The sequence below is a fragment of the Toxorhynchites rutilus genome, chromosome 3, assembly GCF_029784135.1.
Source record: "Toxorhynchites rutilus septentrionalis strain SRP chromosome 3, ASM2978413v1, whole genome shotgun sequence".
Lineage (NCBI taxonomy): Eukaryota > Metazoa > Arthropoda > Insecta > Diptera > Culicidae > Toxorhynchites > Toxorhynchites rutilus.
The window spans coordinates 77,763,770-77,789,644 of NC_073746.1; the positions used below are offsets into that span (position 1 = coordinate 77,763,770).

At 39.0% G+C, this 25,875-nt stretch overlaps 2 protein-coding genes across 7 annotated transcripts in view; one reads left to right on the forward strand and one right to left on the reverse strand.

Moving 5' to 3' along the window:
- Nucleotides 1-25,875, forward strand: part of LOC129775022 (LIM domain transcription factor LMO4) — a 967,612-nt gene that overhangs the window by 819,659 nt on the left and 122,078 nt on the right. The window lies entirely within an intron of this gene.
- On the reverse strand, nt 11,248-12,654 carry LOC129773257 (uncharacterized). Its single transcript, XM_055776856.1, has 2 exons — nt 12,537-12,654; nt 11,248-12,485 (listed from the first exon to the last, which is right to left on the reverse strand). Exons 1-2 carry the CDS (start codon nt 12,652-12,654, stop codon nt 11,248-11,250), a joined length of 1,356 nt encoding a protein of 451 aa, XP_055632831.1.

Here is a 25,875-nt window from a genome sequence, read left to right on the forward strand (position 1 = left end):
CCACGGTCGAAATAAGATCGATTCATCCATACAACTGCTCTGCTCTACAAGACACATCGGGCTGCTGTTCTATAAATAGCTCAACAATGATCAATCAACTTTCTCCGCTGTCCGGTGGTCTAACTGGATAATGGAAGAAAAATACAATACAGAATACTCTTACGCCTAAATGGCTACTGTGTAAATGTAGCATATGCAATGGTATAGAAGGAATACTGGCGAATGGCAACTGTGTAATGTAATGTGCTATAATTATAGATATAATAACCATGTGACATGTACACGATTAAAATTCGGCTCTGTTACAGCTAAAATGCTAATGAGCCTGAAATAAATAAATGGGATAAAAAAAACACATTTCATAGCAGGATTGTGTCTCAAAGCTTAATTTCGCAATTCCAATATTTCAAATTACCGAAAAATTGTACCGCACAAGGCTCTAAAATTCTGAAAAAAAAATCACAAAAACAGGTACATTTAAATGGAAGTTATGTTTAATGGATCTTAAAATTAAAAAAAAAATCCAAAATTTCGAAATACCAAGAAAATTATTTCAATTTAAAAAATTTTATCTTTTACTAGGATCTGATCTAGGCTGATCAGACCTGGGTCTTTTATATATTTAGAGAGTTTGTCTTCACGTAAAATAGAATGATAGAATAAAGTATGTGTAGATAAAAAAAAAATGAGTCCAAGATGGTAAAACTATTTTGACAAACTTTGTGGAACTTTGATTTTTTATGAATTTTCGAAACTTTGAATTTTTGTATGTTAACAATCATTTTTAGCCACAAATTATGAATCCTGATGTGATCTAAACAAAAAAGCTCATTATCAATTGTATGAATTTGCTTATAATGTTCAACAACTTTTCCAAATACAAAAAATATGTTTAGGAGTTACGTTAAAAATCATTTGAAGACATGTGGGTAATACAAAACGTTGCGATAATGTTTTTCAACGTAACTACCAAACATATAGTTTTACCATAATGATGTATTTGGAACAGTTGTTGAAAATTATAAGCCAATTCATAAAATAAAATGGCGGTATAACACAACAAACATATTAAAAGAGTATATTTACTATAAAAGAGACAATACATTAGAAATATTTTTTCAAATATCTCGAAAATGGCTGCATTTAGAAGGAAATTGATAATGAGCTATTTTGTTTTAAATCAAATCAGGATTCATAATTTGTGGCTAAAAATGACAAAGTTCGTCAAAAATAGTTTTACCTCTATCTTGGACTTGTTTTAAAAATGTTCTACATGACTTCTATTTTATATCAAAAAATTAAAAAAATATATATATGTATTTTACATATTACAAATTTAAGATTTTTTTTTGTAAATAAAAAAAAGAGTACTAGTTTTTTTCTCAGGGTATATTTTTTTAGCGTTTTAAAATCAATGTTTTATGACACTTTCTAAGACGCTATTTCGATATGACTCATAGTTTTTGAGATATAAATTATCGAAGATTTCTCTTACTAAAATCGATACGCTCTTTTCAAAAGTTACACTAGAGTCAAGAAATTCCCCAAAAAAAACTCATAATTCCTCCAACCCAAACGGAATAGAAACTTTCGTTCGAATCAAAAATACAGGTTTTCAAAATCGGCATTTTTAGTTTGATTTCATTTGTAATTGCACAATATTAATAAATAAAAAAATAGAAATAAAAAAAATAAAAAAATACTGGATATTGTCGTACTGTGCAGTTCTCGAAGTTTTCTGAAAAAAACACAAACAACAAATAACACATACAAACATATTTAAATGGGAATTAAACCATCTCATAGGGGTTAAAAAAACAGTCGAAATTTCTTATTTAGTACCCTATAAAAAATTTTCCATAGACCGGATGAATTGGTTTGGGGGCACTTTTTACTTCCTTACCCATTCAGGCCCTTTCTAGAATTAGGTAATGTGATAGGCGTCATGTTTCATCAAGGCAGCGGCAAACTTCATGTCTCTTTGAAAACAAATTATTTTGAAATCTGGATATACCTTCCGTCGATATTGCACCTTCAGATTATAACAGGCTCGGATCCTTGCCAAATTCTCTCAAGGGCAAAAACCTAGGCTCTATAGACAATATTAAAATACCTTCAACAGTTTTCGACGAGAAGGCGAACATATTCTGAGAGAATAGATTTTAGAAGCTGCGCGAAATATAGTGTAACAAAATTATACATATAAAATTGAATAAATGAATGTTTTCCTATAAAACCGATGCTTTAGTTTCCAAAAATATGAACGAATTTTCCGGGCAACTCAATATGAACTATCCTAATTTCTTCCCGATTTTTATTTACATTCTTCCTGATTTTTGAAAATTATAGTTGGTAACCCTGGTTGTACAGTTTAAACTTATCCTTTACAATTATACAAGTTCACGAAATGAAGAATAATGCCGCCAGCAGAACGCACCATTTAAAAGGAAATCCTCCGCAAGTACCCGGGGAAAGTATTACGCCAATAATCCTCTCTAGCCTTCCTTTTCTTAATTGAATCCACTTACTTTCTATATACCTCTTCAGAGCAGCGAGAGATGAAAGGGGACAAAAGCGCCCTCATCAGGCATGAAAAATGTTCCTCTCCGCTGCACGATTGCCCCACGGAACAGAGACCTGAACGTGAATCTTCATGCGCATATATGTATGTGTGTGTGTATGCGTATGTTTTCTCAAGTTAATTAATTTAAATTAAAAATACAGAATCCTTTCGCTCTTCACCCGCGTTTCTTCAATCGCGCCAACCCGGACGAACGAACGCTTTGCGCTTCGCGTTTCATTAATTATTGTCATCTTCCCTCGCCTTCCAAGTTTGTGCCGAACTTTGTAAGCTAGTAGGTAGTCGTCTGGTAGCGGCAAAAAAAACAGCAGGGGCAAGTCAGGCAGCAACATATTTTCAACACATGTTTGCCTGGAAAACGACAATCGCACGCAAGCAGGGAAGTGACAGTAAACACCCTGGAACTGAGCGGGGCACAATCTGCGTCCCAATGTGAACGGAAGAAGTTAAACAACAACAAAATCCCAGCTAATTTGGGAGCACCAAAAAGGCAAAAAATGTGAGTGAGATATCTTTCGCCCGACAGGTGGAGTGTGTTCGCATACTGAGGAAACTACAACAATTTACACTGAACTCATTTAGCCGCAAACTGTAACAAAAGGATTTAATATGAGAACCTTCCCATGAGACTATGCACTACCAAAAAAAAATTCATTTAAGTTATAGAGAAAAATATACAACATTATATGAATTTATGGGGACCTTAATCTGGAGGATCAGAAAAAGATGGACTTTGGATGCCAAATGTCTTAAAATTGCACAAAACGTCGAGATCCTAGTGTCATCTCGAAATTTTTTTTTGTCGAAAATGAGTGTCTATTTTCGACAAAAAAAAATTTACATAGTTTTTTTTTCGGAATTCGAGACGAAACGTTTTGAGTGCCAATAAAAATAGTTATCTAGATTTTTCATTCGGAACTTGGTGCGAAATGTTGATTTACACGATAACATAACCTATGCAACATATTATCTCATTCAAACTTCATTTATTAGTGTCGCAGACGTTAAAATTTGTGGTTTTTAAAAGCCGAAAGATCACCGAAAATCGGAGATTTAAAAATTCAAATTGCATTACTCGTCGAGATTTACTGTTATCTCGAAAACAATATATTTTGCGCTTGGTCGTTTTTCCGTCTGAAAAGTCGATTGTCTGCCTCTGAACGGAACACTGCAATGTTATGCAGATGACACTGTCAGCAAATATCGTGCAAAACCCGTGAGTGTTCTGAATAACAAGATGCAGCATGATTATAATTTGTTGCACCAATGGTTCTCTGCCAATAGAATGTCAGTAAATGCTGATAAGTCTAATTTTAATATATTTAACATGACCAACGTTACACCTACATTAACATTGTCAATGGATCATGTACCAATTAAACAAGTTAACTGGGTTCAGTAATTGACGATAAATTAAAATCCATAGCCACATTAAAAAAAGTCAATCAAAAAAATTTACCATACATTCTCGCCATAAAATGATGTCCGAAAACGTCTAGATTTCCAGAAATACTGGAAGTTATATAATGCCTATATTATGCTGAGACACAGCTTAACATGTTAAGGAAATAAAAAGTGCTCCCAAACCAAATCACTAGTCCTACGGATAATATTGTATAGGGTACCAAAAAAGAAATTGGGACTATTTTTTCGAATCCCTATATGTTTCACCATAGGATGTATGATGAGAAACGTACTTTCCAATTTTTATGTTTTGGTTTTGGCTCTCCCATAATGGTATAGCATTTGTATAATGTATATGCTATAGCAATCAGGGCCCGACATCTTTGAAGAAAAACACATGAAAATCGACTCTTCTTTGAGTCGCTTCGCTTCGATTATACTTCGGCTATACAAATATACTATACAAAAATGCAGTCGAGGCGACTGAGAAGAGAGTCGATTTGATTTCGAGAACTCCGAGTTTCAATCAGGTAACTTGGGTCTTCTTTTAGTAGTTGGAACTGCTTCCCAATCCAGCGATAGATAATGTTCTCATACGATGTAGGTTCAGTGTTCTTTGTGCAATCTCGTCCTTGCCCAAATACTTTTTTAATGCTGCAATATACGAAAAAAATGTATTGGTTTTACCGTTCTGAATCATATTTCGGACACTTTGTTCTTATATCCTGAAATACTTAATGCACTGATGATCTATCTATCTATCTATATATATAAAAATGGAGTGATGTCTGTCTGTCTGTCTGATTCTTATAGACTCGGAAACTACTGAACCGATCGACATGAAAATTGGTATGTAGGGGTTTTTGGGGCCGGGGAAGGTTTTCGTGATATTTTGAGACCCCTCCCCCCTCTCTAAGGGGGGGCTGCCATACAAATGAAACACAAATTTCTGCATTACTCGAGAATTAATCAAGCATATGAAACCAAATTTGGCATGTGGAGGTTTTAGGATGCAATAAATGTTTCTATGGTGATAAGATACTCCTTCCCCCTCTCTTAGAGGGGGCTGCCGTACAAATGAAACACAAATGTTTGCATTACCCGAGAATTAATCAAGCAAATTAAACCAAATTAGGCATATGGAAACTTTAGGGTGCAATGAATGTGTCTATGGTGGTTAGATACCCCTCCCCCCTCTCTTAGGGGTGGCTGCCATACAAATGAAACACAAATTTCTGCATTACTCGAGAATTAATCAAGTAAATGAAACCAAATTAGGCATATGGAGGTTTCGAGGTGCAACAAATAATTCTATGGTGGTTAGACACTCCACCCCCCTCTCTAAGGAGGGGCTGCCATACAAATGAAACACAAATTTCTGCATTACTCGAGAATTAATCAAGCAAATAAAACCAAATTTAGCATGTAACGTAACGAAGAAACATGTTATTTGCAAGTGGTTGAAATATCTTGAACGAGAATTGTGTCTGAAAATAATCTGATATTATAATGTCGAGTTTTGCTAGAAGTACTAGGAATGTTACAGTAAAAGGTAATTTTAAAGGGTAGATTAGAGGATCAATCAATGAATAGTTCTGCGATTGGGCGGGACGAAGTTTGCCGGGTTAGCTAGTATAACTATAAAATTAATATCACAATTGCTTCTATAGAGTAATCCCTTGGTTTCACTATCACTTCATTTGAGAATTACATTTAAATTATTACATAGTAAGAAAAAAATCCAACAGCACTGCTCATTATCCTTTGTGTTTGACGTTTGCTTAGCGTGAGCACGTACAATTTACCCCTTCATCAATATTCAAATTTCTTCCGTATTCCATCAGTTCTCATCATCGTTAACAGTTTACTGTGATTGCTTGGTAAGTGTTTCGCAGTTGACTATAAAAAATAATCATTTAAATTACATTTTCGTTCAAAAAATTATAAAATAAAGTGTCCGAAATTTGAATTCAATCTGTCCGAAATTTGATTTTTATATTAATAGTGTCCGCAGTTCGATTCTTATTCGCTTGATTTGAAAAGCATTTTATTCGATGATTTTTTTTATGTTTTCAATCTAATAGGTACCAAAGTAGAAAGGTTAAAACATATTGAGCTAATTAATAAAAACTATCAACCAAATAATACCTGTGCATAAGGTTGAGATCTGTTTTCTGCATCATATGCCTTAAGCGTACGAAATATTATTCAGAACGGTAATATAAAATCGTTTCGTTTCGTTTTCCGGTATCTGGCCAAACCTCTATCCGTTTCATCACCAAAATATTCATCCCACCACATGTTCAAAAAATCAAAAATACCACACTTATTTGGTTCGATCGAAACAACGGTCGATAGAGACCAGTTTTCATCTATCTCCGGCTTGGTCACATTTCCTATATTCACTTCTATTTAATTGATAAAATCGAACAACCAAAGTAAGCATCTTTGGTAAAACATATCAAAGAGGGCTCGAGCCCGACACAGTCTAGCTCAAAGCCAAAAAGGCATTATCAGCTAAGACAAATCTCAAGAAACCAATTTGATTGCGTTTCTCAAAGAACTTCTTTAATAAAATTCAATTCAATTGTCGGAGATGGATGAATCGAAAGATCTCCGTAAACAAACAAAGAATAAGATGATACGCATACTTTGGGTACGATTCATCGGTCATCCAGTTAATGACCAGACGGCAGCTGCTGGGAAGCTCGGAAATGGCTTTTCTCAAGGCTGACCATTAGTTTGTTCAATAAACGCTCAATTCATTGCACAAAATGATTGCACCGAGCTATGCGAGCGATCGGCAAAGCAGCAATAGTTTCAAATCAACTCTCAGTTTCAACATATGATGTTGGCTGATCGCTATCTAGATTTCGATTTATTTATGTTTATTCACCAACAGGCTCGAAGCCCCAGTGGTAATCTTGGTATATAAATTTGCTTTACATAAATAATCGTACATTAAAAAAAAATGCATTGCCTAAGGAATTTGTCCAAAGTTAAGGTCTAAAAAACATTAAAAGTTTCCGCTTAATACAAACACGAGACAAGTTGAAGTCAAACATAGAAACTACACTGTTGAAAATGCGCTTCGTAAGCATTATAATTATTATTCTTGAAGTTAAAACGTCAGCTATCACCATGGCTCGGGCAGTGTTCCTACGCACTTCCAGAGTGTCTGAGTTGATAAGCTGACAGCGGCTTCCATAGCTGGGTAGACTATGCGGATTTCGCCACGGTAGTAAACGTAGAGCGAAGCGAATAAACCGTCGTTGCACGTTTTCGATGCGGTACACGCTGTTCTAGTAGTACGGGTTCCAGACGGCAGAGCAATACTCCAATATGCAACGAACGAGGCCACAATAAATAGCCTTCAGACGGTAAATGTCTGTGAATGCTTTCGTCGTTCGAAGAATAAAGCCTAATTGTCTCGAAGCCTTGTTAACCATATATGCGATGTGATCCTTGTATGTGAGTTTTGCATCCAGAAGCACACCCAGGTCGTTAACGCACTTCACGCGAGGTAGAACAACGTTCAAAAGTCGGTAATCGAAGAAGATTGGATCTCGTTTCCTTGCAAACGACACGACCGAGTATTTACTGGGATTCAGTATCATCCTATTCACTTCGTACCAAGCTGCAAAGAAGTCCAGTTGCCTTTGGAGGAACATGGCGTCATCGATCGATCTTATGTGGCTAAAGATTTTCAAGTCATCTGCGTAAAGTAATCGTGGAACCTTTGCAATCGTTGAAGTGACAAGCGGACCGAGATGGCTGCCCTGTGGTATACCAGAAAACGATGCGAAATATGAGGATAGACGTTCGCCAATCTTCACGCAGTTTGTTCTGCCAGTCAGGTAAGATCGGAACCATTGCAGCAGATTACCGCAAACTCCCATGCGTTCCAATTTGGCCACTGTGATCGCGTGGTTCAGCTTGTCGAAGGCAGCTGACAAGTCGGTATAGATGGCGTCTGTCTGGCATCCCTGCCATACAAATGAAACACAAATTTCTGCATTACTTGAGAATTAATCAAGCAAATAAAACCAAATTTAGCATGTAACGTAACGAAGAAACATGTTATTTGCAAGTGGTTGAAATATCTTGAACGAGAATTGTGTCTGAAAATAATCTGATATTATAATGTCGAGTTTTGCTAGAAGTAATAGGAATGTTACAGTAAAAGGTAATTTTAAAGGGTAGATTAGAGGATCAATCAATGAATAGTTCTGCGATTGGGTGGGACGAAGTTTGCCGGGTTAGCTAGTATAACTATAAAATTAATATCACAATTGCTTCTATAGAGTAATCCCTTGGTTTCACTATCACTTCATTTGAGAATTACATTTAAATTATTACATAGTAAGAAAAAAATCCAACAGCACTGCTCATTATCCTTTGTGTTTGACGTTTGCTTAGCGTGAGCACGTACAATTTACCCCTTCATCAATATTCAAATTTCTTCCGTATTCCATCAGTTCTCATCATCGTTAACAGTTTACTGTGATTGCTTGGTAAGTGTTTCGCAGTTGACTATAAAAAATAATCATTTAAATTACATTTTCGTTCAAAAAATTATAAAATAAAGTGTCCGAAATTTGAATTCAATCTGTCCGAAATTTGATTTTTATATTAATAGTGTCCGCAGTTCGATTCTTATTCGCTTGATTTGAAAAGCATTTTATTCGATGATTTTTTTTATGTTTTCAATCTAATAGGTACCAAAGTAGAAAGGTTAAAACATATTGAGCTAATTAATAAAAACTATCAACCAAATAATACCTGTGCATAAGGTTGAGATCTGTTTTCTGCATCATATGCCTTAAGCGTACGAAATATTATTCAGAACGGTAATATAAAATCGTTTCGTTTCGTTTTCCGGTATCTGGCCAAACCTCTATCCGTTTCATCACCAAAATATTCATCCCACCACATGTTCAAAAAATCAAAAATACCACACTTATTTGGTTCGATCGAAACAACGGTCGATAGAGACCAGTTTTCATCTATCTCCGGCTTGGTCACATTTCCTATATTCACTTCTATTTAATTGATAAAATCGAACAACCAAAGTAAGCATCTTTGGTAAAACATATCAAAGAGGGCTCGAGCCCGACACAGTCTAGCTCAAAGCCAAAAAGGCATTATCAGCTAAGACAAATCTCAAGAAACCAATTTGATTGCGTTTCTCAAAGAACTTCTTTAATAAAATTCAATTCAATTGTCGGAGATGGATGAATCGAAAGATCTCCGTAAACAAACAAAGAATAAGATGATACGCATACTTTGGGTACGATTCATCGGTCATCCAGTTAATGACCAGACGGCAGCTGCTGGGAAGCTCGGAAATGGCTTTTCTCAAGGCTGACCATTAGTTTGTTCAATAAACGCTCAATTCATTGCACAAAATGATTGCACCGAGCTATGCGAGCGATCGGCAAAGCAGCAATAGTTTCAAATCAACTCTCAGTTTCAACATATGATGTTGGCTGATCGCTATCTAGATTTCGATTTATTTATGTTTATTCACCAACAGGCTCGAAGCCCCAGTGGTAATCTTGGTATATAAATTTGCTTTACATAAATAATCGTACATTAAAAAAAAATGCATTGCCTAAGGAATTTGTCCAAAGTTAAGGTCTAAAAAACATTAAAAGTTTCCGCTTAATACAAACACGAGACAAGTTGAAGTCAAACATAGAAACTACACTGTTGAAAATGCGCTTCGTAAGCATTATAATTATTATTCTTGAAGTTAAAACGTCAGCTATCACCATGGCTCGGGCAGTGTTCCTACGCACTTCCAGAGTGTCTAAGTTGATAAGCTGACAGCGGCTTCCATAGCTGGGTAGACTATGCGGATTTCGCCACGGTAGTAAACGTAGAGCGAAGCGAATAAACCGTCGTTGCACGTTTTCGATGCGGTACACGCTGTTCTAGTAGTACGGGTTCCAGACGGCAGAGCAATACTCCAATATGCAACGAACGAGGCCACAATAAATAGCCTTCAGACGGTAAATGTCTGTGAATGCTTTCGTCGTTCGAAGAATAAAGCCTAATTGTCTCGAAGCCTTGTTAACCATATATGCGATGTGATCCTTGTATGTGAGTTTTGCATCCAGAAGCACACCCAGGTCGTTAACGCACTTCACGCGAGGTAGAACAACGTTCAAAAGTCGGTAATCGAAGAAGATTGGATCTCGTTTCCTTGCAAACGACACGACCGAGTATTTACTGGGATTCAGTATCATCCTATTCACTTCGTACCAAGCTGCAAAGAAGTCCAGTTGCCTTTGGAGGAACATGGCGTCATCGATCGATCTTATGTGGCTAAAGATTTTCAAGTCATCTGCGTAAAGTAATCGTGGAACCTTTGCAATCGTTGAAGTGACAAGCGGACCGAGATGGCTGCCCTGTGGTATACCAGAAAACGATGCGAAATATGAGGATAGACGTTCGCCAATCTTCACGCAGTTTGTTCTGCCAGTCAGGTAAGATCGGAACCATTGCAGCAGATTACCGCAAACTCCCATGCGTTCCAATTTGGCCACTGTGATCGCGTGGTTCAGCTTGTCGAAGGCAGCTGACAAGTCGGTATAGATGGCGTCTGTCTGGCATCCCTGCGAGAAGCCGTCGGTGACATGCGATGTGAAGATGAGCAGGTTCGTAGTTGTGGAGCGTCCGGGCATGAATCCATGCTGATCCTTGCTGATGAGTTCCTTGAAATGGAACAACATAGATGGCAGAACTACAAGTTCTTTGACGTGGCGCATAGGCTGGAAATTCCCCTGTAGTTGTCAATGTTCGATTTGTCTCCTTTCTTATATACCGGAAACATATATGCAGTTTTCCAAAGGATAGGGAATTTGCCACTAGACAACTAGACAACGATGACGGCGCCAGTGGTTGTGTGGTTAGCGTAACAGCCTCACAATCCGATCGGCCCGGGTTCAATCCCAGCTGGCGTCGTTGGGATTTTCTGAGGCGAAAAATCTCTGGTTACGTCTTCCTTCGGAGGGGAAGTAAAAGAAGTTGGCCCGGCTCATGAGTTGTTGAGTCTGATAGGTAGGAACAGGTGGAGTCGCCTCCCTGATGTCGGTGATTGGCACTGAAGTGGCGGAAATAGGCCGACGAAAAATAAGCGAAGATAAAAAATAAAAAAAAAAACTAGACAACGATAGGCTGAACAAGTGACGGAGCGGGACGAGCAGCGGTTGGGCACACTTTTTTAATACGAATGAAGGTATCCCATCGGGGCCCGCTTACATTGATGACTTTAATTTGGCCACAGCTTTGAGAATACACTCATCGTTAACGGAAATTCGGCTCAACATAACCTCATTAACCGGAACATTCCCGGCGGCTGTCGATACTTCTTCGGGTGATAGCGTGGCATTATCGAACATTCCCGAGAATTTGAGTGCGAAAAGTCGTCGAATATCTTCTGTGTCCGTCGCGACTTCCTCTTTGTAAAACATTGATGACGGCAAGCCGCATTCCTTCCGTTGATCGTTAACATATTTCCAGAAGGCCTTCGGATTTGATTTTAGCTTTTGCAGGATGCGTGTCTGATGTTTAGCAAAGCTGCGTCTGCTTTTTGATTTATACATTTGGTTCAGTCTACGGTAGTGTTCTCTAAGCGGTAGCACAACGTGATTCGCAGAGCGACACACTTTTGCCCTGGAATACTGACTGAGTACTGCTCTCTTTAGGGTCTTCAATTGTCTGAGCTCTTTTGTCATCCACGGAACACGATTGCCAGTGAAATACTGTTTCGGAACATGCATGTCGATCACATAGCCGAGAATATGCGAATAAGTCTGCACCGCGAGGTCAATATCATCCTTGCCAAGAACACTATTCCAATCAACACTCGATAATACAGCGCACATGCTTTCGATATCAGCTTTGAAGAAATTATAGTTGACGGGAGCAGTAGTTGATTCGAAAGTAGTGAGTGCCTTCGTGTTAACTTCGTTAACGGATAGCAGCAGAGGTGGATGATGGGGAACGTGTTTCACAAGTGGCGCGAGAGCCTCTAATATTACAGGAGCATAATCTCGTTGCGAAACGAAACAGAGGTCCAACATGCGGCCGTTCTCATTCCCTATGTTATTGATTTGACGAAGTGTGGCTGCACTATACGTATTGAGCAAGCTACAGATGATGGCGGGATGAGTTGTCAGTGATGGATCAGGATACTGAAAGCCGTTGCGAAGCGAACGCCATTTGATTCCAGGTAGATTAAAACCGCCTAGGATAACAATGTCGTCGTAGGTGGAAGTGCTCGATAGTACTGACGATACGGAATGGAAATGCTCTTCAATCAGTGTGGCATCTCGAATACGGTCCGGAGGAATGTAGACGCCACAAAGGTACAGCTTACGGTCTTTTAATGCCAGGGAAATCCAGACTTGTTCCACACTAGTCCAATGTGCGTTGTCGAGCATCAACGCTTCGGCGAACTGCGATAGCAACGCCTCCTCCTGTGGTCTTTCGGCTATTTAATGGACTACGGTCAGCTCGAAAGACATCATAGCCAGGGCCAAACAGTTGATGCGAATGGGTGCGATCATCCCACCAGGTCTCAGTGAGGACGATGATCTCGTAGACATCACACGAACACGCGAGACGGTAGTCAGCACTGCACGAGTTAGTACCTCCGACATTCTGGCAATAAATGCAGAGCATATGTTCTGCAGAGTTCGAACGAGTTGGTGATGGTGTAGATCTGGAAACCGGAGAGGTATCAGGCATCGAAAGATCTTCGGAATTCATTCATGGGAGTGCGACTGGGTCAAAGCGATCGGGGGCTTCCATGGTACTTCGTTGTGAGCGTCCCGGGAAAGATTAGCTGGGCATTATACGTTGTGTGCGTGGTGCAGATGTTTCGCCAGAATGTAGACGATTTCTGGAAGCGGAATGGCGATTAGGAAGTGGAAGTTCATCATAACGGATGTACTTGCCTGGAAGAGCGAATAGAGTATAGAGTATAGAGTATAGAGTATAGAGTAGAGTATCACTAACAGAGAAGGTTGCAGTCACGTAATTCGCGTTGACGGCATTGACGGTTCGTCTTTCAATTAGTGAAGCGAAAGAAAGTAGAGGCTTCTCATGTGGAATGAACAAACTTTGAATATTGAAGTTATGAATGAAAATTATTTTTTCTGTATCAAATATTTATTTTGTGTTATAGATTAACAGTTTTTTGCTAATTTTGGAATAATAAAAGTGATAAACGAAAATTGTCTAATATTGATTTTATGTTATAAAATAGCGTTTCAGTGAAACTATCAGAGATATATAGACAAAAGGTTAAATAAGAGTCAGGAATACATATTCCAAGCAATGTTGCCACATTTTCATCTGTACCAGAAGGAATAAAAATCTTTTCCATCTGTACTTTTTCTGCCAAAAATCTGTACCATCGAAAATATTCATTGTATAGACAACTTAACTTAACTAACTAACATAGCCGCTAGACTTTTTTTTGTGGGGTTATGCGAAAGACCGTATCTATGCCAACTCTCCGCAAACTCTTGAACATTTGAAAGACAACATTCCTGAAGTTATGACCGAGATACCGCCCCATATGTGCCGAAAAGTCATCGAAAATTACCTGTTCCGGATCAAGGTGTGCGAGGAAGACCTAGGTGGACATTTGAATGATGTATTTCACAAATAATGGCATAAACCAAACTTTAATTTGAAATAAAAGTTTCATCGAAATTCGAATTCTAAGTGTGTTTTATTTCAATTTACTTTCGGAATTTAAAGTTGGAAAACCCTGTATAATATTCCATAATAATTCATTGAGATGATGCTTGCCATTTTCCAGTTGTTCAATACAGGCAAACCTGTTTTTGTGCGGTTGATTTTTGTGCGATTTCTCATTTGTGTGACTGTTTAGGTGCGTTTTTATTATTTCCGCACGAAAACAGGTTTGCCTGTAGTTAGTTTCAAAGAATGAATAATTTTCTCTATTTTAACAGTTGCCTAGAAATATTTTCTATCGATTGTTGCAAATATCTCTGCGATCTATCGAGAAATTGCGGGGCTCATATTCATTGTTTTACAATTATATGCATTTCGAAAATCACGAAAAGTTAACTTTTTTGTATCACTGCAATTACTGGAACTTGAAACGTAATCTAATAGTTCACTTTGCATACTTTTCTAATCGTCCTGCGTTCCAACAACTACTACACTTCTTTTCTATCCCTCTCGAGCTTAAACTGTTAGCCTTTCTGAGGAAAAGTTTTTCCGCCTGTGACGACAATGGTGACGCGAGGGTGATACCCTCATACGGTGTACTGATTACAGGTTCCACTCCCTATACTCCTCTGTTTTCACTGTCTTTTCGGCATTTGGTCTTGCCCGCCATTATGAAGGAGTGGAAACAAACAAACGAAAGTGCTGGGCAGGGAGGGGGAAACGCCGAGCAAGCAAGTTTTAATTGCTATCTTTTGTGAGACGAAAACACTTATTAAGAAACACTTAAGAGTGAGGGAGGGGGAGGGGGTGTGCCCGGGTGGCGGAGGGCTGTGAAATGGATACGGAGAAGAAAACCCTAATTTCAATTTAATTCTTCCTTTCCGCCGACTCGGCAAACCTCTAGGTTTGGCCGTGAATTAGTGTGGGTGTGTTGCAGGATTCGGGGGTAGCAGAGCCTTTTGCAGTCCGGATTACATATGGCGGATTGATAGCATAACGAACCTATGCAAGTGAGCAAATTGGGAAGGGTGATTCCTATTTGCAGCTGGTTCTGAAAAATTTTCATTGAACTGACAAACAAGCAATTGGTTTGCTTTTGGCCATTGCCAACGATATTAGTGACACGGATATATCGGTATGTGCCTGTCGTTTGGCACATCCCAAATTTGATATTGGAGTTGGATGTCCAATTCGGATCCCAGCTGCATGGGGCAGCAAAATTCGAGCCTCTTCTGGGCGATGATAATTTGTGGAGTATATTAATACAATAAATACAGACTCTCAGGGCCAATCTGAGTTAGATAGAGCCACAAATTTTCACCCCTTCCCGTTGGTCTAACATCGATCTGTTAGAATTGTTTATGGGGCGATATCCTCAATTGTTTGGATGAAGCTTCCCATCGACAGCGCATCGCGCACTATTGGACAGCGAAAATTCTATATAGGGTAGGTGTACCAATTACAGGGAAACTTCGATATAACGTACCCTCGTTATAGCGTTCCCTCGATATAACGTCACTCGATATAACGTACATTTTACCTCGATATAACGTACACATTTTCAAAGTCCAAAGGAATATTTTTTTGATTATAGTTTTTCTGAAAGTACAATAAATTATCTGTATTTTGATACTAAAGTTTGATTTGTACTCTTAATCAATTCTAAAGTACAACTGTTTTGGGATTCCAGCTTCTAAATGAATCAAATTTCAATTTACAGTACGAAGGGAAACATCATGAGAAAGATTAGCTTCGTCTTCTAGTTGAATTTTCTCATTAACCTTACTCAAACAGCAACACAATAAAGTAATATAAGCTACGTTTCTGAGTTCTTTATTATGCTACGATATAACGTACAATTCGATACAATGTACAATTTTGAAAGAAAAATGTACGTTCTATCGAAGTTTTCCTGTATGGAGGAGATATGTCACCAACATACAGTAATTTGCGAATAAATACTTTATTTTAGTTTAAAAGCATACAAAAGTATACTTTTTCTAGCAATTTGAACTCTGTTTTTGATAATTCTCACTGATATTTCGATGATTGATTGACTAAATTGCATAAAAAAACTTGTTTGAAAATGTCACTTCCATGTACTCATTATGGAAATAGCGTTCCTGGAGTTTCGTAACAAATATACCTATTATGATAATAGTCGGTGTCACATGTTAATAGGATTCAAATAATACTTCAATAATAATTTTTAAATAAAGCTATGCCTCTAAATCTTATTCCTAGTATAAAATACTCTGTCGTCAATTCTACACTCGACAAAACCATCAAGGAACAGAGAAACAGAGACCAAGCAAGAAGGTGAGATATACGTCATTTTGAAGTTTCAAATACTAAGTTTTGAGATGTAATACTTCAATGTTTTTATTTTATTCGGTGCAGGTCCAGTAAATAACAATATTGAAAAGAAAGGAAAAAAACGTTTTTTTCTGTTTTTAAAATTTTTGTAGATTTGCATTTCATTAATCAAGTCAATAGCAAATCCAATTAACCCACTCAATCAGCATTCATTTGATCCCAAGAGCGCTCCTGTAGGTCATTTTACTAAAGGACAAGGTTCTGATAAAATGAAAAGATTCCCTTTTTCTGATGAAGATTTTTCAATAATACGATTATTCTCAAATCAGAAGACAGCTTTAAAAACTCCAATATCAACAGCCGAAACTCTTTTAAAAATTATTTCTGAGAGAACTTATAGTTGTACTACTACTACAGGTTGGACTCGATTATCCGGAATTTTAGACTCCATTATCCGGAGTATTTTATTTTTGATTATCGGAAATTTTGAATAATTTGTATAATAATTCCATATTGAATAGCCAGTATGGGTATAAAATGAAAGGGCTTGTTTAGTATAACATAGTTATTTATGAAAAATGCAAATCCAAAATGGCCGCCACCACAAGATGGCGCCATATAAATTTTTTCACAGCCCCATCAATATGGGTATCAAATAGAAGGGATTGACTAGTAGAACATAGTTATTTATTGAAAATGCAAATCCAGAATAACCACCACCACAAAATGGTGCCATATTTTTTTTCAAAATCCCATCAATATGGGTATCAAATGAAAGTGATCAACTGGTAGAACACAGTACGTCATGAAAAATCCAAATCCAAGATGGCTGCAATTCCCAAATAAACAATTACTTTTTGATGGTTTCATTCAGCTTGCCTTGTTCCTATGTATGTTTGAGTGTTTGTAGGGTTGTCCCACACTAATTGAAATTTGACCCCGTTCTTGATCACCGATTGATCTGACATTTGGAACATACCTTTAATTCTACTGCCATTATTAAACTGCATATTCCACGATCTTGAAAAATTCAATTTGGTTGCCGCTAAAAAATGGCTGAATGGCTTGACTTGTAGAAATACATTACAAAAAATCGAAAAGGTCGCCGCCACAAATTTTTTTTTTATTAAATCGTTTATTTTTACAGGCTCAGTTAACCGCCACAAAATGGTCGACTATGTATTTTTTGCAATCCCCTCCATATTGGTATCCAATGAAATGATTTGACTAATAGAATACAGTACATCCTCAAAATATTCCAAAGAAAGTTAGGTAAGAAACTAAAATTAAAATAAAATGGTTTTATTCTAGAGAATAATACTAATGATACAGATAAGTTACTAAAAACTAGAAATAGAATAAGTAAGAAGCTTTTAAGTTATACGGTTTAATGTACTAAAAGCTAGAAAATAATTAGGCAAGTAGCACTTAGTAGTAATTACATCCGTTCCTTCATTAATTTAGGGCAATGATGAGACTACAATAAAATTGTGGGGTATGTGATGAAACAACTAACTGTGAATAATGGAAGTCTAACGTTTATGTCTTACCTAATTACCTAATTTTCTTCGGGATATTTTCATTATGTACTGTATTATATTAGTCAAATCATTTCATGAGATACAGATATTGAGAGAATTGCAAAAAATACATAGTCGATCTTTTAGTGGCGGTTACCTTTTTGAATTTATGTTGTTTATTATGTTTTGTGTTCTCCAAGTCAAGTCATACATCCATTTTTAGCGGCGGCCAAATTTTCAAGATCATGGTATACACAGTTTTATAATGACACCAGAGGTAAAGATGTGTTCCAAATTTCAGTTCAAACGGTCAACAGTTTGATCAGTAATTTTACTGGACGAATGCCAGTAAGGACTTCGAAGTTAAATATGCAAAGAACATCAACCAACTATTGGTATTCAAGATTTAAAAAAATGAATTAGGGATTTTTTTTTTTTTTTTTTTTTTCTTTATTTTTGAGACTTTCAGCCTCCTGGGCTGGTTCGTCTCAGCGAATTAGGGATGATAATCTGAGAGAGGGCACACTTACTGCGCTACAAATCCAAAAAGAAATAACAAGCATTACAAGTTCCGGCGTATCCAAAATATTTCGAATCAATCGCATTCATGATCCTTGTATTTGGTAGTCTAACTCTAAGGTGGTCCCTCAACTGGCAAGTTTTGCTAATTTTTCAGATCCTTGCAGTAGGTTCACAGCGAAAGACTGTTCTTTGAAGCTATTTTGTTATGATTTATCTTTTGTTAATGGGAAATTATTGTTTTTTTATTTTTCTAATATCCGATATCCGGACGGATAGGCAGCGTGCAAAAGCGCTCTATTATATGCAATAACACAGCGTGAAAACGTGAAGTTTTTGTATTGCATAAAGAACATAGCAGAGCTGCAATATTCCTATTATCGTAGTACGAAAACGATTTCTTACAACCATAATAGGCAGCTTTCGATATCGCGATAATTGACACATTGATGTAAAAGTGTACCAGTTATGAAAATACTGAATTACAAGTTTTTTTTTTATATAAATCCTTTATTTTTACAGGCTCAGTTACATTAGTTTAAAGGAGCCGAATTCTTAAATATATGTTTTAAAACTATACATAAATAATTTTCCTAACACTATGGTTAGTAAGGTGGAAAACCGATTACTCGCGGTTTACTCGAGTTTAGAGGGTGACATCTTTCAGGAAAGGGATGGGATATAAGGGAATTGTTACAATGTTGATGATCACACTCGATTCTTAAATCTATTCGTATATCTATTGTATATTTACATTTCAACTTATTTTACTGTTTATACCAAGGGGGCCAATCGCTCGCAATGGATGAAAAGGAGGGTATAAGGACATAGGTACAATCACACACGAAGATCGATAGCTTTAAGGAAAACATATATTTGGGTCATGTAATCAAGGTCTAACCGAGCCAACACATCTCTCACCGGCACATTGGGCTGTCTTCCTCGGGCCCGAAGGGAGTTTTCTAAATTCGATCTGGCGACAAGATACACCTCGCACGACCACACAACATGCTCGATGTCGTGATAACCTTGACCACAGACGCAGAGATTGTTGCTGGCAAGATTGAAACGAAAGAGTAGCGCATCTAACGAGCAGTGATTGGACATGAGTCGGGAAAAGGTGCGAATAAAGTCCCGACTCAAGTCCAGACTTTTGAACCACGGTTTGAGGCTAACCTTAGGGATAATCGAGTGAAACCACCGGCCCAATTCATCTTCGTTCCATTTGCGTTGCCAGTTAGCGATGGTATTTTTACGGACTAAAGAAAAAAATTCATTGAAGGCGATTTGACGCTGGTAAATGTCGCCTTCAATCGCACCTACCTTTGCTAATGAGTCAGCCCTCTCATTACCCGGAATTGAGCAATGTGAAGGGACCCAGACAAAGGTAATGACATAACAGCGTCTGGATAAAGCACTCAAAATTTCTCGTATTCTCTCAAGGAAGTACGGCGAGTGCTTTTCCGGCCTCACTGAACGGATAGCTTCGACAGAGCTAAGACTATCCGTTACAATGTAATAGTGTTCAACAGGTCGTGAGGCGACGCTGTCCAGCGCCCAGTGAATCGCTGCCAATTCAGCTATATACACTGAGCAAGGATTCTGAAGACTGTGGGAGGTGCTAAAAATTTCGTTGAACACTCCAAATCCTGTGGACTCATTCATAGAGGACCCATCAGTAAAGTACATATTATCACAATTGATACCCCCATACTTTGAATCGAAGATCGTTGGAGCGATCCTCGATCGTTGATAATCTGAATATCCATGGATATCCTGCTTCATGGACAGATCAAAATGCACAGAGGAATTGATGTAGTCAGGGAAACAAACACGGTTGGGAATATACGAAGAAGGATCAACCTGCATGGAGATGAATTCATGATATGAACTCATGAATCCGGAGCGAAAATTTAGCTCGATCAGCTGCTCAAAATTCCCGATCACCAATGGGTTCATAACCTTACACCGGATGAGGAACCGAAGAGATAATAAATTGAAGCGATCTTTTAGTGGGAGTACGCCTGCCAAAACCTCGAGACTCATGGTATGCGTTGAGGGCATACATCCCAACGCAACACGGAGACAAAGATACTGAATTCGCTCGAGTTTAATGAGGTGTGTTTTGGCAGCTGATTGAAAACAGAAACTGCCATACTCCATCACTGAGAGAATAGTTGTTCGATACAACATTATAAGATCTTCGGGATGGGCTCCCCACCATGTGCCGGTAATTGTACGGAGAAAATTTATTCTTTGTTGGCATTTTTTACTCAGATACCTAATATGGGCCCCCAAGTACATTTGGAGTCGAACCAGACCCCAAGATACTTGAATGACATAGCATGAGTGATCGGTTTACCCAAAAGTTGAAGCTTTGGTTTTGCTGGCTTATGCTTCCTAGAAAAAACCACCATCTCTGTTTTCTCCGTAGAGAATTCGATCCCTAGCTCAATGGCCCAGGTTGAAAAATTGTTCAACGTATCTTGTAAGGGTTCTTGCAGGTCGGATTCGTTTGATCCTACGACAGACACCACTCCATCATCTGCAAGTTGTCTTAGGCTGCAATTTTGTGTAAGGCAATTGTCAATGTCGCTTACGTAGAAGTTGTACAAAAGGGGGCTTAAACATGAGCCCTGGGGGGGGCCCATGTAAGAGACCCGACTTACTGCCGAATCTCCGCGAGAAAAGTTCAAATGTTTCTCACAAAGCAAGTTATATAACATATTATTCAATAGAGGCGGCAGACCCCGAGAGTGTAATTTGTCTGACAAAACCTCTATTGAAACAGAATCAAAGGCCCCCTTTATGTCCAAGAATACTGAAGCCATTTGTTTTTTTTTCGGCGTAAGCCATTTGAATTTCTGAAGAAAGCAACGCAAGACAATCATTCGTCCCCTTGCCCCTGCGGAACCCATATTGTGTATCTGAGAGTAGGCCATTCGTTTCAACCCATCGATCAAGGCGAAACAAGATCATTTTCTCCAACAATTTCCGTATACAAGACAGCATTGCTATTGGGCGGTACGAATTGAAGTCGGACGCGGGTTTTCCGGGTTTTTGAATAGCTATAACTCGTACTTGTCTCCAATCATCCGGAACAACATTATGCTCCAGAAACTTATTGAATAAATTCAACAAGCGATCTTTGGCCACATCGGGGAGGTTTTTCAACAAGTTGAACTTAATTCTATCCGATCCTGGAGCCGAATTGTTACTTGAAAGGAGAGCAAGAGAGAATTCTACCATCGAAAACTCGGAATCAAGATCGCACCTATCTTGTGGTATATCTCGAACAATTCTTTGCACAGGAGCGAAATCGGGACAAACCTTCCGTGCAAAATTAAAAATCCATCGATGTGAATGTTCCTCGCTTTCATTCGATGAAGAGCGATTTCTCATGTTTCGAGCCACTTTCCATAATTTTTTATTGACGTTTCTCGTGACAAACCTCCCACGAAATCTCGCCAATAAGCACTTTTTTTACCTTTGATCAAGTTTTTAAATTGATTTTCAAGGTCTAGATACGTTTGAAAATTGTCAATGGTTCCTCGTTTCCGAAAAGCTTTAAATGCATTCGATTTTTCTACATAAAGCTTTGAACATTGGCTATCCCACCATGGATTGGGAGGCCTTCGGTGAATGGTGGAACCTGGGATGGGTTTCGTTTGAGCGCGAACCGCGCTGTCATGGATCAAACGAGAAAGGAAGTTATACTCCTCCAATGGAGGTAAACCATCTCTGGAATTGATGGCTAGAGTAATCGCGTCCGCATATTTTTTCCAGTCAATGTGTCTTGTGAGGTCATATGCCATGTTTATAGATTCAGAAGAATTCGACCCAATGGTGATGGAAATTTTGATTGGCAAGTGATCACTACCGTTGGGATCCTGGATTACATTCCACTTGCAATCTAACGATAGTGAATTCGAGCAAAGCGAGAGGTCAAGAGCACTTGGGTTAGCAGGAGATTTAGGCACACGTGTTGTTTCCCCAGTGTTCAAAACGGTCATATTGAAGCTGTTACAAAGGTCATATATCAACAATGAACGATTGTCATCGTACGGTTCCCCCCAGGCAGTTCCATGAGAGTTGAAGTCCCCCAAGATCAATCGTGGCTCAGGAAGGAGTGAACACATGTCAATAAGTTGCTTGCGGCTAACTGTAGCTCTCGGAGGCAAATACAAGCTGACAATACAGAGGTCTTTGCCTCTGATGTTTGCATGACAAGCAACAGCTTCGATCCCTCCAATAGGTGGAAGGTCAATTCGAAAAAATGAGTGGCACTTATTGATCCCCAATAGCACCCCTCCGTATCTGGCATCACGGTCCAAGCGTATAATATTAAAATCGTGGAAAGAGAGATCATCTCGCGAAGAAAGCCAAGTTTCGGACAGAGCAAAAACATCACAATTGAACTTATGAATTAAAAATTTGAATGTATCCAATTTAGGGATAAGACTACGACAATTCCACTGTAAAACAGTGATATCTCCGACCTCTCTATTTGAATTAGACATCAAGAGAGATAATCATTGCAAGGAGGGGCCATGTTTGCATCAATTGCTGTAAAATTGTCTTTAATACTGGAAGCATTGAGATGACAATGGTTCTGATGGAGTCGGAAACATTAAAACACTTGAAGATTTGATCCAAAAGGTCAGACAACTTTATAAATCCCGATTGGGAAGTTGAGCTGGACGCAAAAAAAGGGACAGTTGGGGTTTTTGATGTCCCCTCGAGTGCTGGGTCGTTCGAAGGTGAACTATTCCCACGGAAGCCAGGAGGAACCTGATTTTGCTTGTCCGCTGCACTCGATATTTTAGGCAAGCTAACATGGGGTACCACCGATGGGACTTGTCGTTGAACTTTGGGAGTGGACACATTTTTGCGCCGGGAATTCCCTTTGAAAATAAACGGTGTGCCCTCGTTAGCTGTATCCGCTTCCAATTCGTCAACTGGCAGTGAAGCAAAGACATTGTTTGTTGGTTATGGTTGTTGTTGAGCCAGTGGGGAAGCGCCCTTTAAAATATCCGCGAAAGTGCGTTTCGAGCGTTCCTTCAAAGAGCGCTTTTGTTTATCCCAGCGACTCTTGTAAGTTTCACAAGCTGAGAGCACGTGTGGGGATCCCCCGCAATATGGACACTTATGCTCAGTCGCACTGCAGGATTTCCCCTCATGTTGCTCTCCGCAAGTCGCACAGCGCTCCTTGTTGGCGCAATAAGCTGCTGTATGACCAACTGACTTGCATTTGTTGCAAGTCATGGGCTTTGGCACGAAGAGTCGCACCGGCAGCCTCAATTTGTCCACCATAACGTAGTCAGGGAGGGCGGCACCAGCAAAAGTGACTCGAAACGAGTCGTACGGCGTAAATTTCTTTTCTACTCCTTCCTGGGTAACTTTTCCAAGTTGGTGACATTCCAAGATTTTGACTTCCATTCGAAGGAAGCCTCTTGAACCTGCCAACTCCCATACTTTCTATAGTTTTGCACGTCAGACCCGTTTCAGATATAACGCTCCCAATTTCTACGTTATGGGAGGGAATAAAAACTCGATATTCGAGGATGAAATGCTTATCAGCAACAATATCGTTCGCGTTCTTTCGGTTAGTCACGACAACTCGCAGTTTGTTCGGTCTTACTTTGCAAATTTCGGAAACAGAGGTGTATCTTTTCAGATCTGTCATAATCTGTACGACCCTCAAGGCTTTACCATTAGGTTTGGGCCGGAAAAAAACAACCCAAGGACCAGCGCCAGGTGCATCGTCCGGATAAACCCTGACACGGGGAGCGGATACAATAGGAGAGGAATTCGAGGACAAGGTTTGAGTGGGGACAGTAACATCAGAGGGGGGAAGGGATGTCGATGATTGGGTGGAAGCATTGGAGGAATCAGGGGAAAGGTTTGCAATCTTTTTTTTTGGAGGGGGGCTTGGTAGTGTGAGTTGACTCGTCCCCAGAAGAAGAATCTTCGGGCATAGGAGTCCGTTTAAGGGACTTACTACACCCTGCTTGAGCAAGCGAGGGGGAGTCTGAAATGTCCATGTCTAGACCCCCACCCTCCTCCATTCTTAGAACGAACGATTATTAGCTTTACAATTTTTTTATCTGACTTGTAAAAAAAAAATAAAAAAAAACTTAAATAAAATAAAAATAATCACATAAATTTGTTGTTCCGATATGCGCTCTGTTACCCTATTAAGGGAGACACAAAAGTCACGCGCTACGGAGACAACACAATAGCAGAAGTTATTGTTGTACTCAACTGAGTGTCAACCACGTGTTGACGATGCCGTTATGGTTATTGATCCACTACAGACGCCGATCCAGACCACTGCAGAGGCGCTGCTTCCTCGGTTCTGGCTGCTATGAGCACTTTGGGCACTAATTCACCACAGAACACACGAGAAAAAAAACCAACTCGTTGGGGAGAAGAGAAAAAAAAAACTTCGAGAACAATGCTTGAGGAGTGATGAATAGCACATCCAGCTCCATCAAGTTATTAGCGAGGAATCCCAATTACAAGTTTATTTCTATAAAATTGTGTAAATTGGTCGAAGCACAACATCAAGAAGGTTGTAATGCATACGTCTACACTGTATTTGAATCAAAACAGCCGCTTCACTGTATGAAAGAATCATTATTTTGATCACATATTCCTTAGCAAAATTCTAAGAAGCAAGCATCAATGGGACACATTATTTTCAAACTAGATTTTTCAACAAAAGAAAACTGTTTCGCATGGAATCAAGTATCAAAATTGTATTATGGCCATTGAAAATAAGATTTGTTTCATAAACTAATAAAAAGAAACTCACTCGTATCACCATTACTATAATTACTATTGCGATAATAGGTACTTCTGCCCTATGAACGAGCATCGCCAAAAATCTCCTGCTTACTTTTCTCACAGTGCCCTGTAGTAGTGCACCCCCTGTTGTAACAGTCGGCTGAACACAACCGGAACAGCAGCGACTCAGCCAGGAACGGATGTCGATTAAGTTCGGGCCCCCGCCGACGGTCGCTTCTGTAGCTCAGTAGCGGCAAATGTGTACCATCCGGCATAGTCAGCGGCCGGTTTCCTGCATATTGTTGTTGGCCGATCCCGCTGTTGCTCCGATACCTCTGCACTTTGATGCGCTTTTTGCACCGTCTGATTTGAATGTTGTTTATTTTAATTAAATTTAATTGTAAAATATTTATTCCCGCTTGCGCTCCACATTTTGATTGATCCCTCGTTGGGTGGTGGCAGATTGCATTGGGGATATGAGGGTATTTCCCCCCGAGGACATGTTCGTGCTGCGTTTTTTCGTTAGCGATATATAATCTATACTTTATGAATAAGCTGAACAAGGTTAGAATCATGAATTGGCCCAAATTTGCACATCCAGCTGATGGAATGCCTCTCTGAATCTCTTATGCCGTGGGGAAAGGATTATATTTAATTAGACATGAATTTACCCCGAACAATCGGGAGGGACTAGTTTAAACTTTGTTCCAATTGTAAAAAAAATTCTGTACGGCACCGATTGCGAATAAAGCGCTCAGTTGATTCCAGACTCTCTGCCGAACAATCCCTCAAGACTTGCAACACTCGGGCGATGCTTTTGCTCCAAGATTTCACTCTCCTGAGCAGGGCCGGGGAGAAGTAATTCGAGGAGAAAGCTGAGGGAGAAGGATTGAAACAATTACGAATAATTATCCTTTTGATACTCTGTTGCTCTGCCTGAGCCCTTAAAGTGAAACTCACATATACATACACTCGACAGGCGCCCTTTCCTTGGATGGTACAGATGGTGAACGAGGAAAAGGATTCCCACCG

Coding starts and splice junctions, on each gene's coding strand:
- LOC129773257 (XM_055776856.1), bottom strand. CDS start 12,654: ATGTCGGAGGTACTAACTCGTGCAGTGCTGACTACCGTCTCGCGTGTT. Junction 12,486..12,536: donor CGCACCCATTCGCATCAACT/GTTTGGCCCTGG, acceptor TCCATTAAATAG/CCGAAAGACCACAGGAGGAG.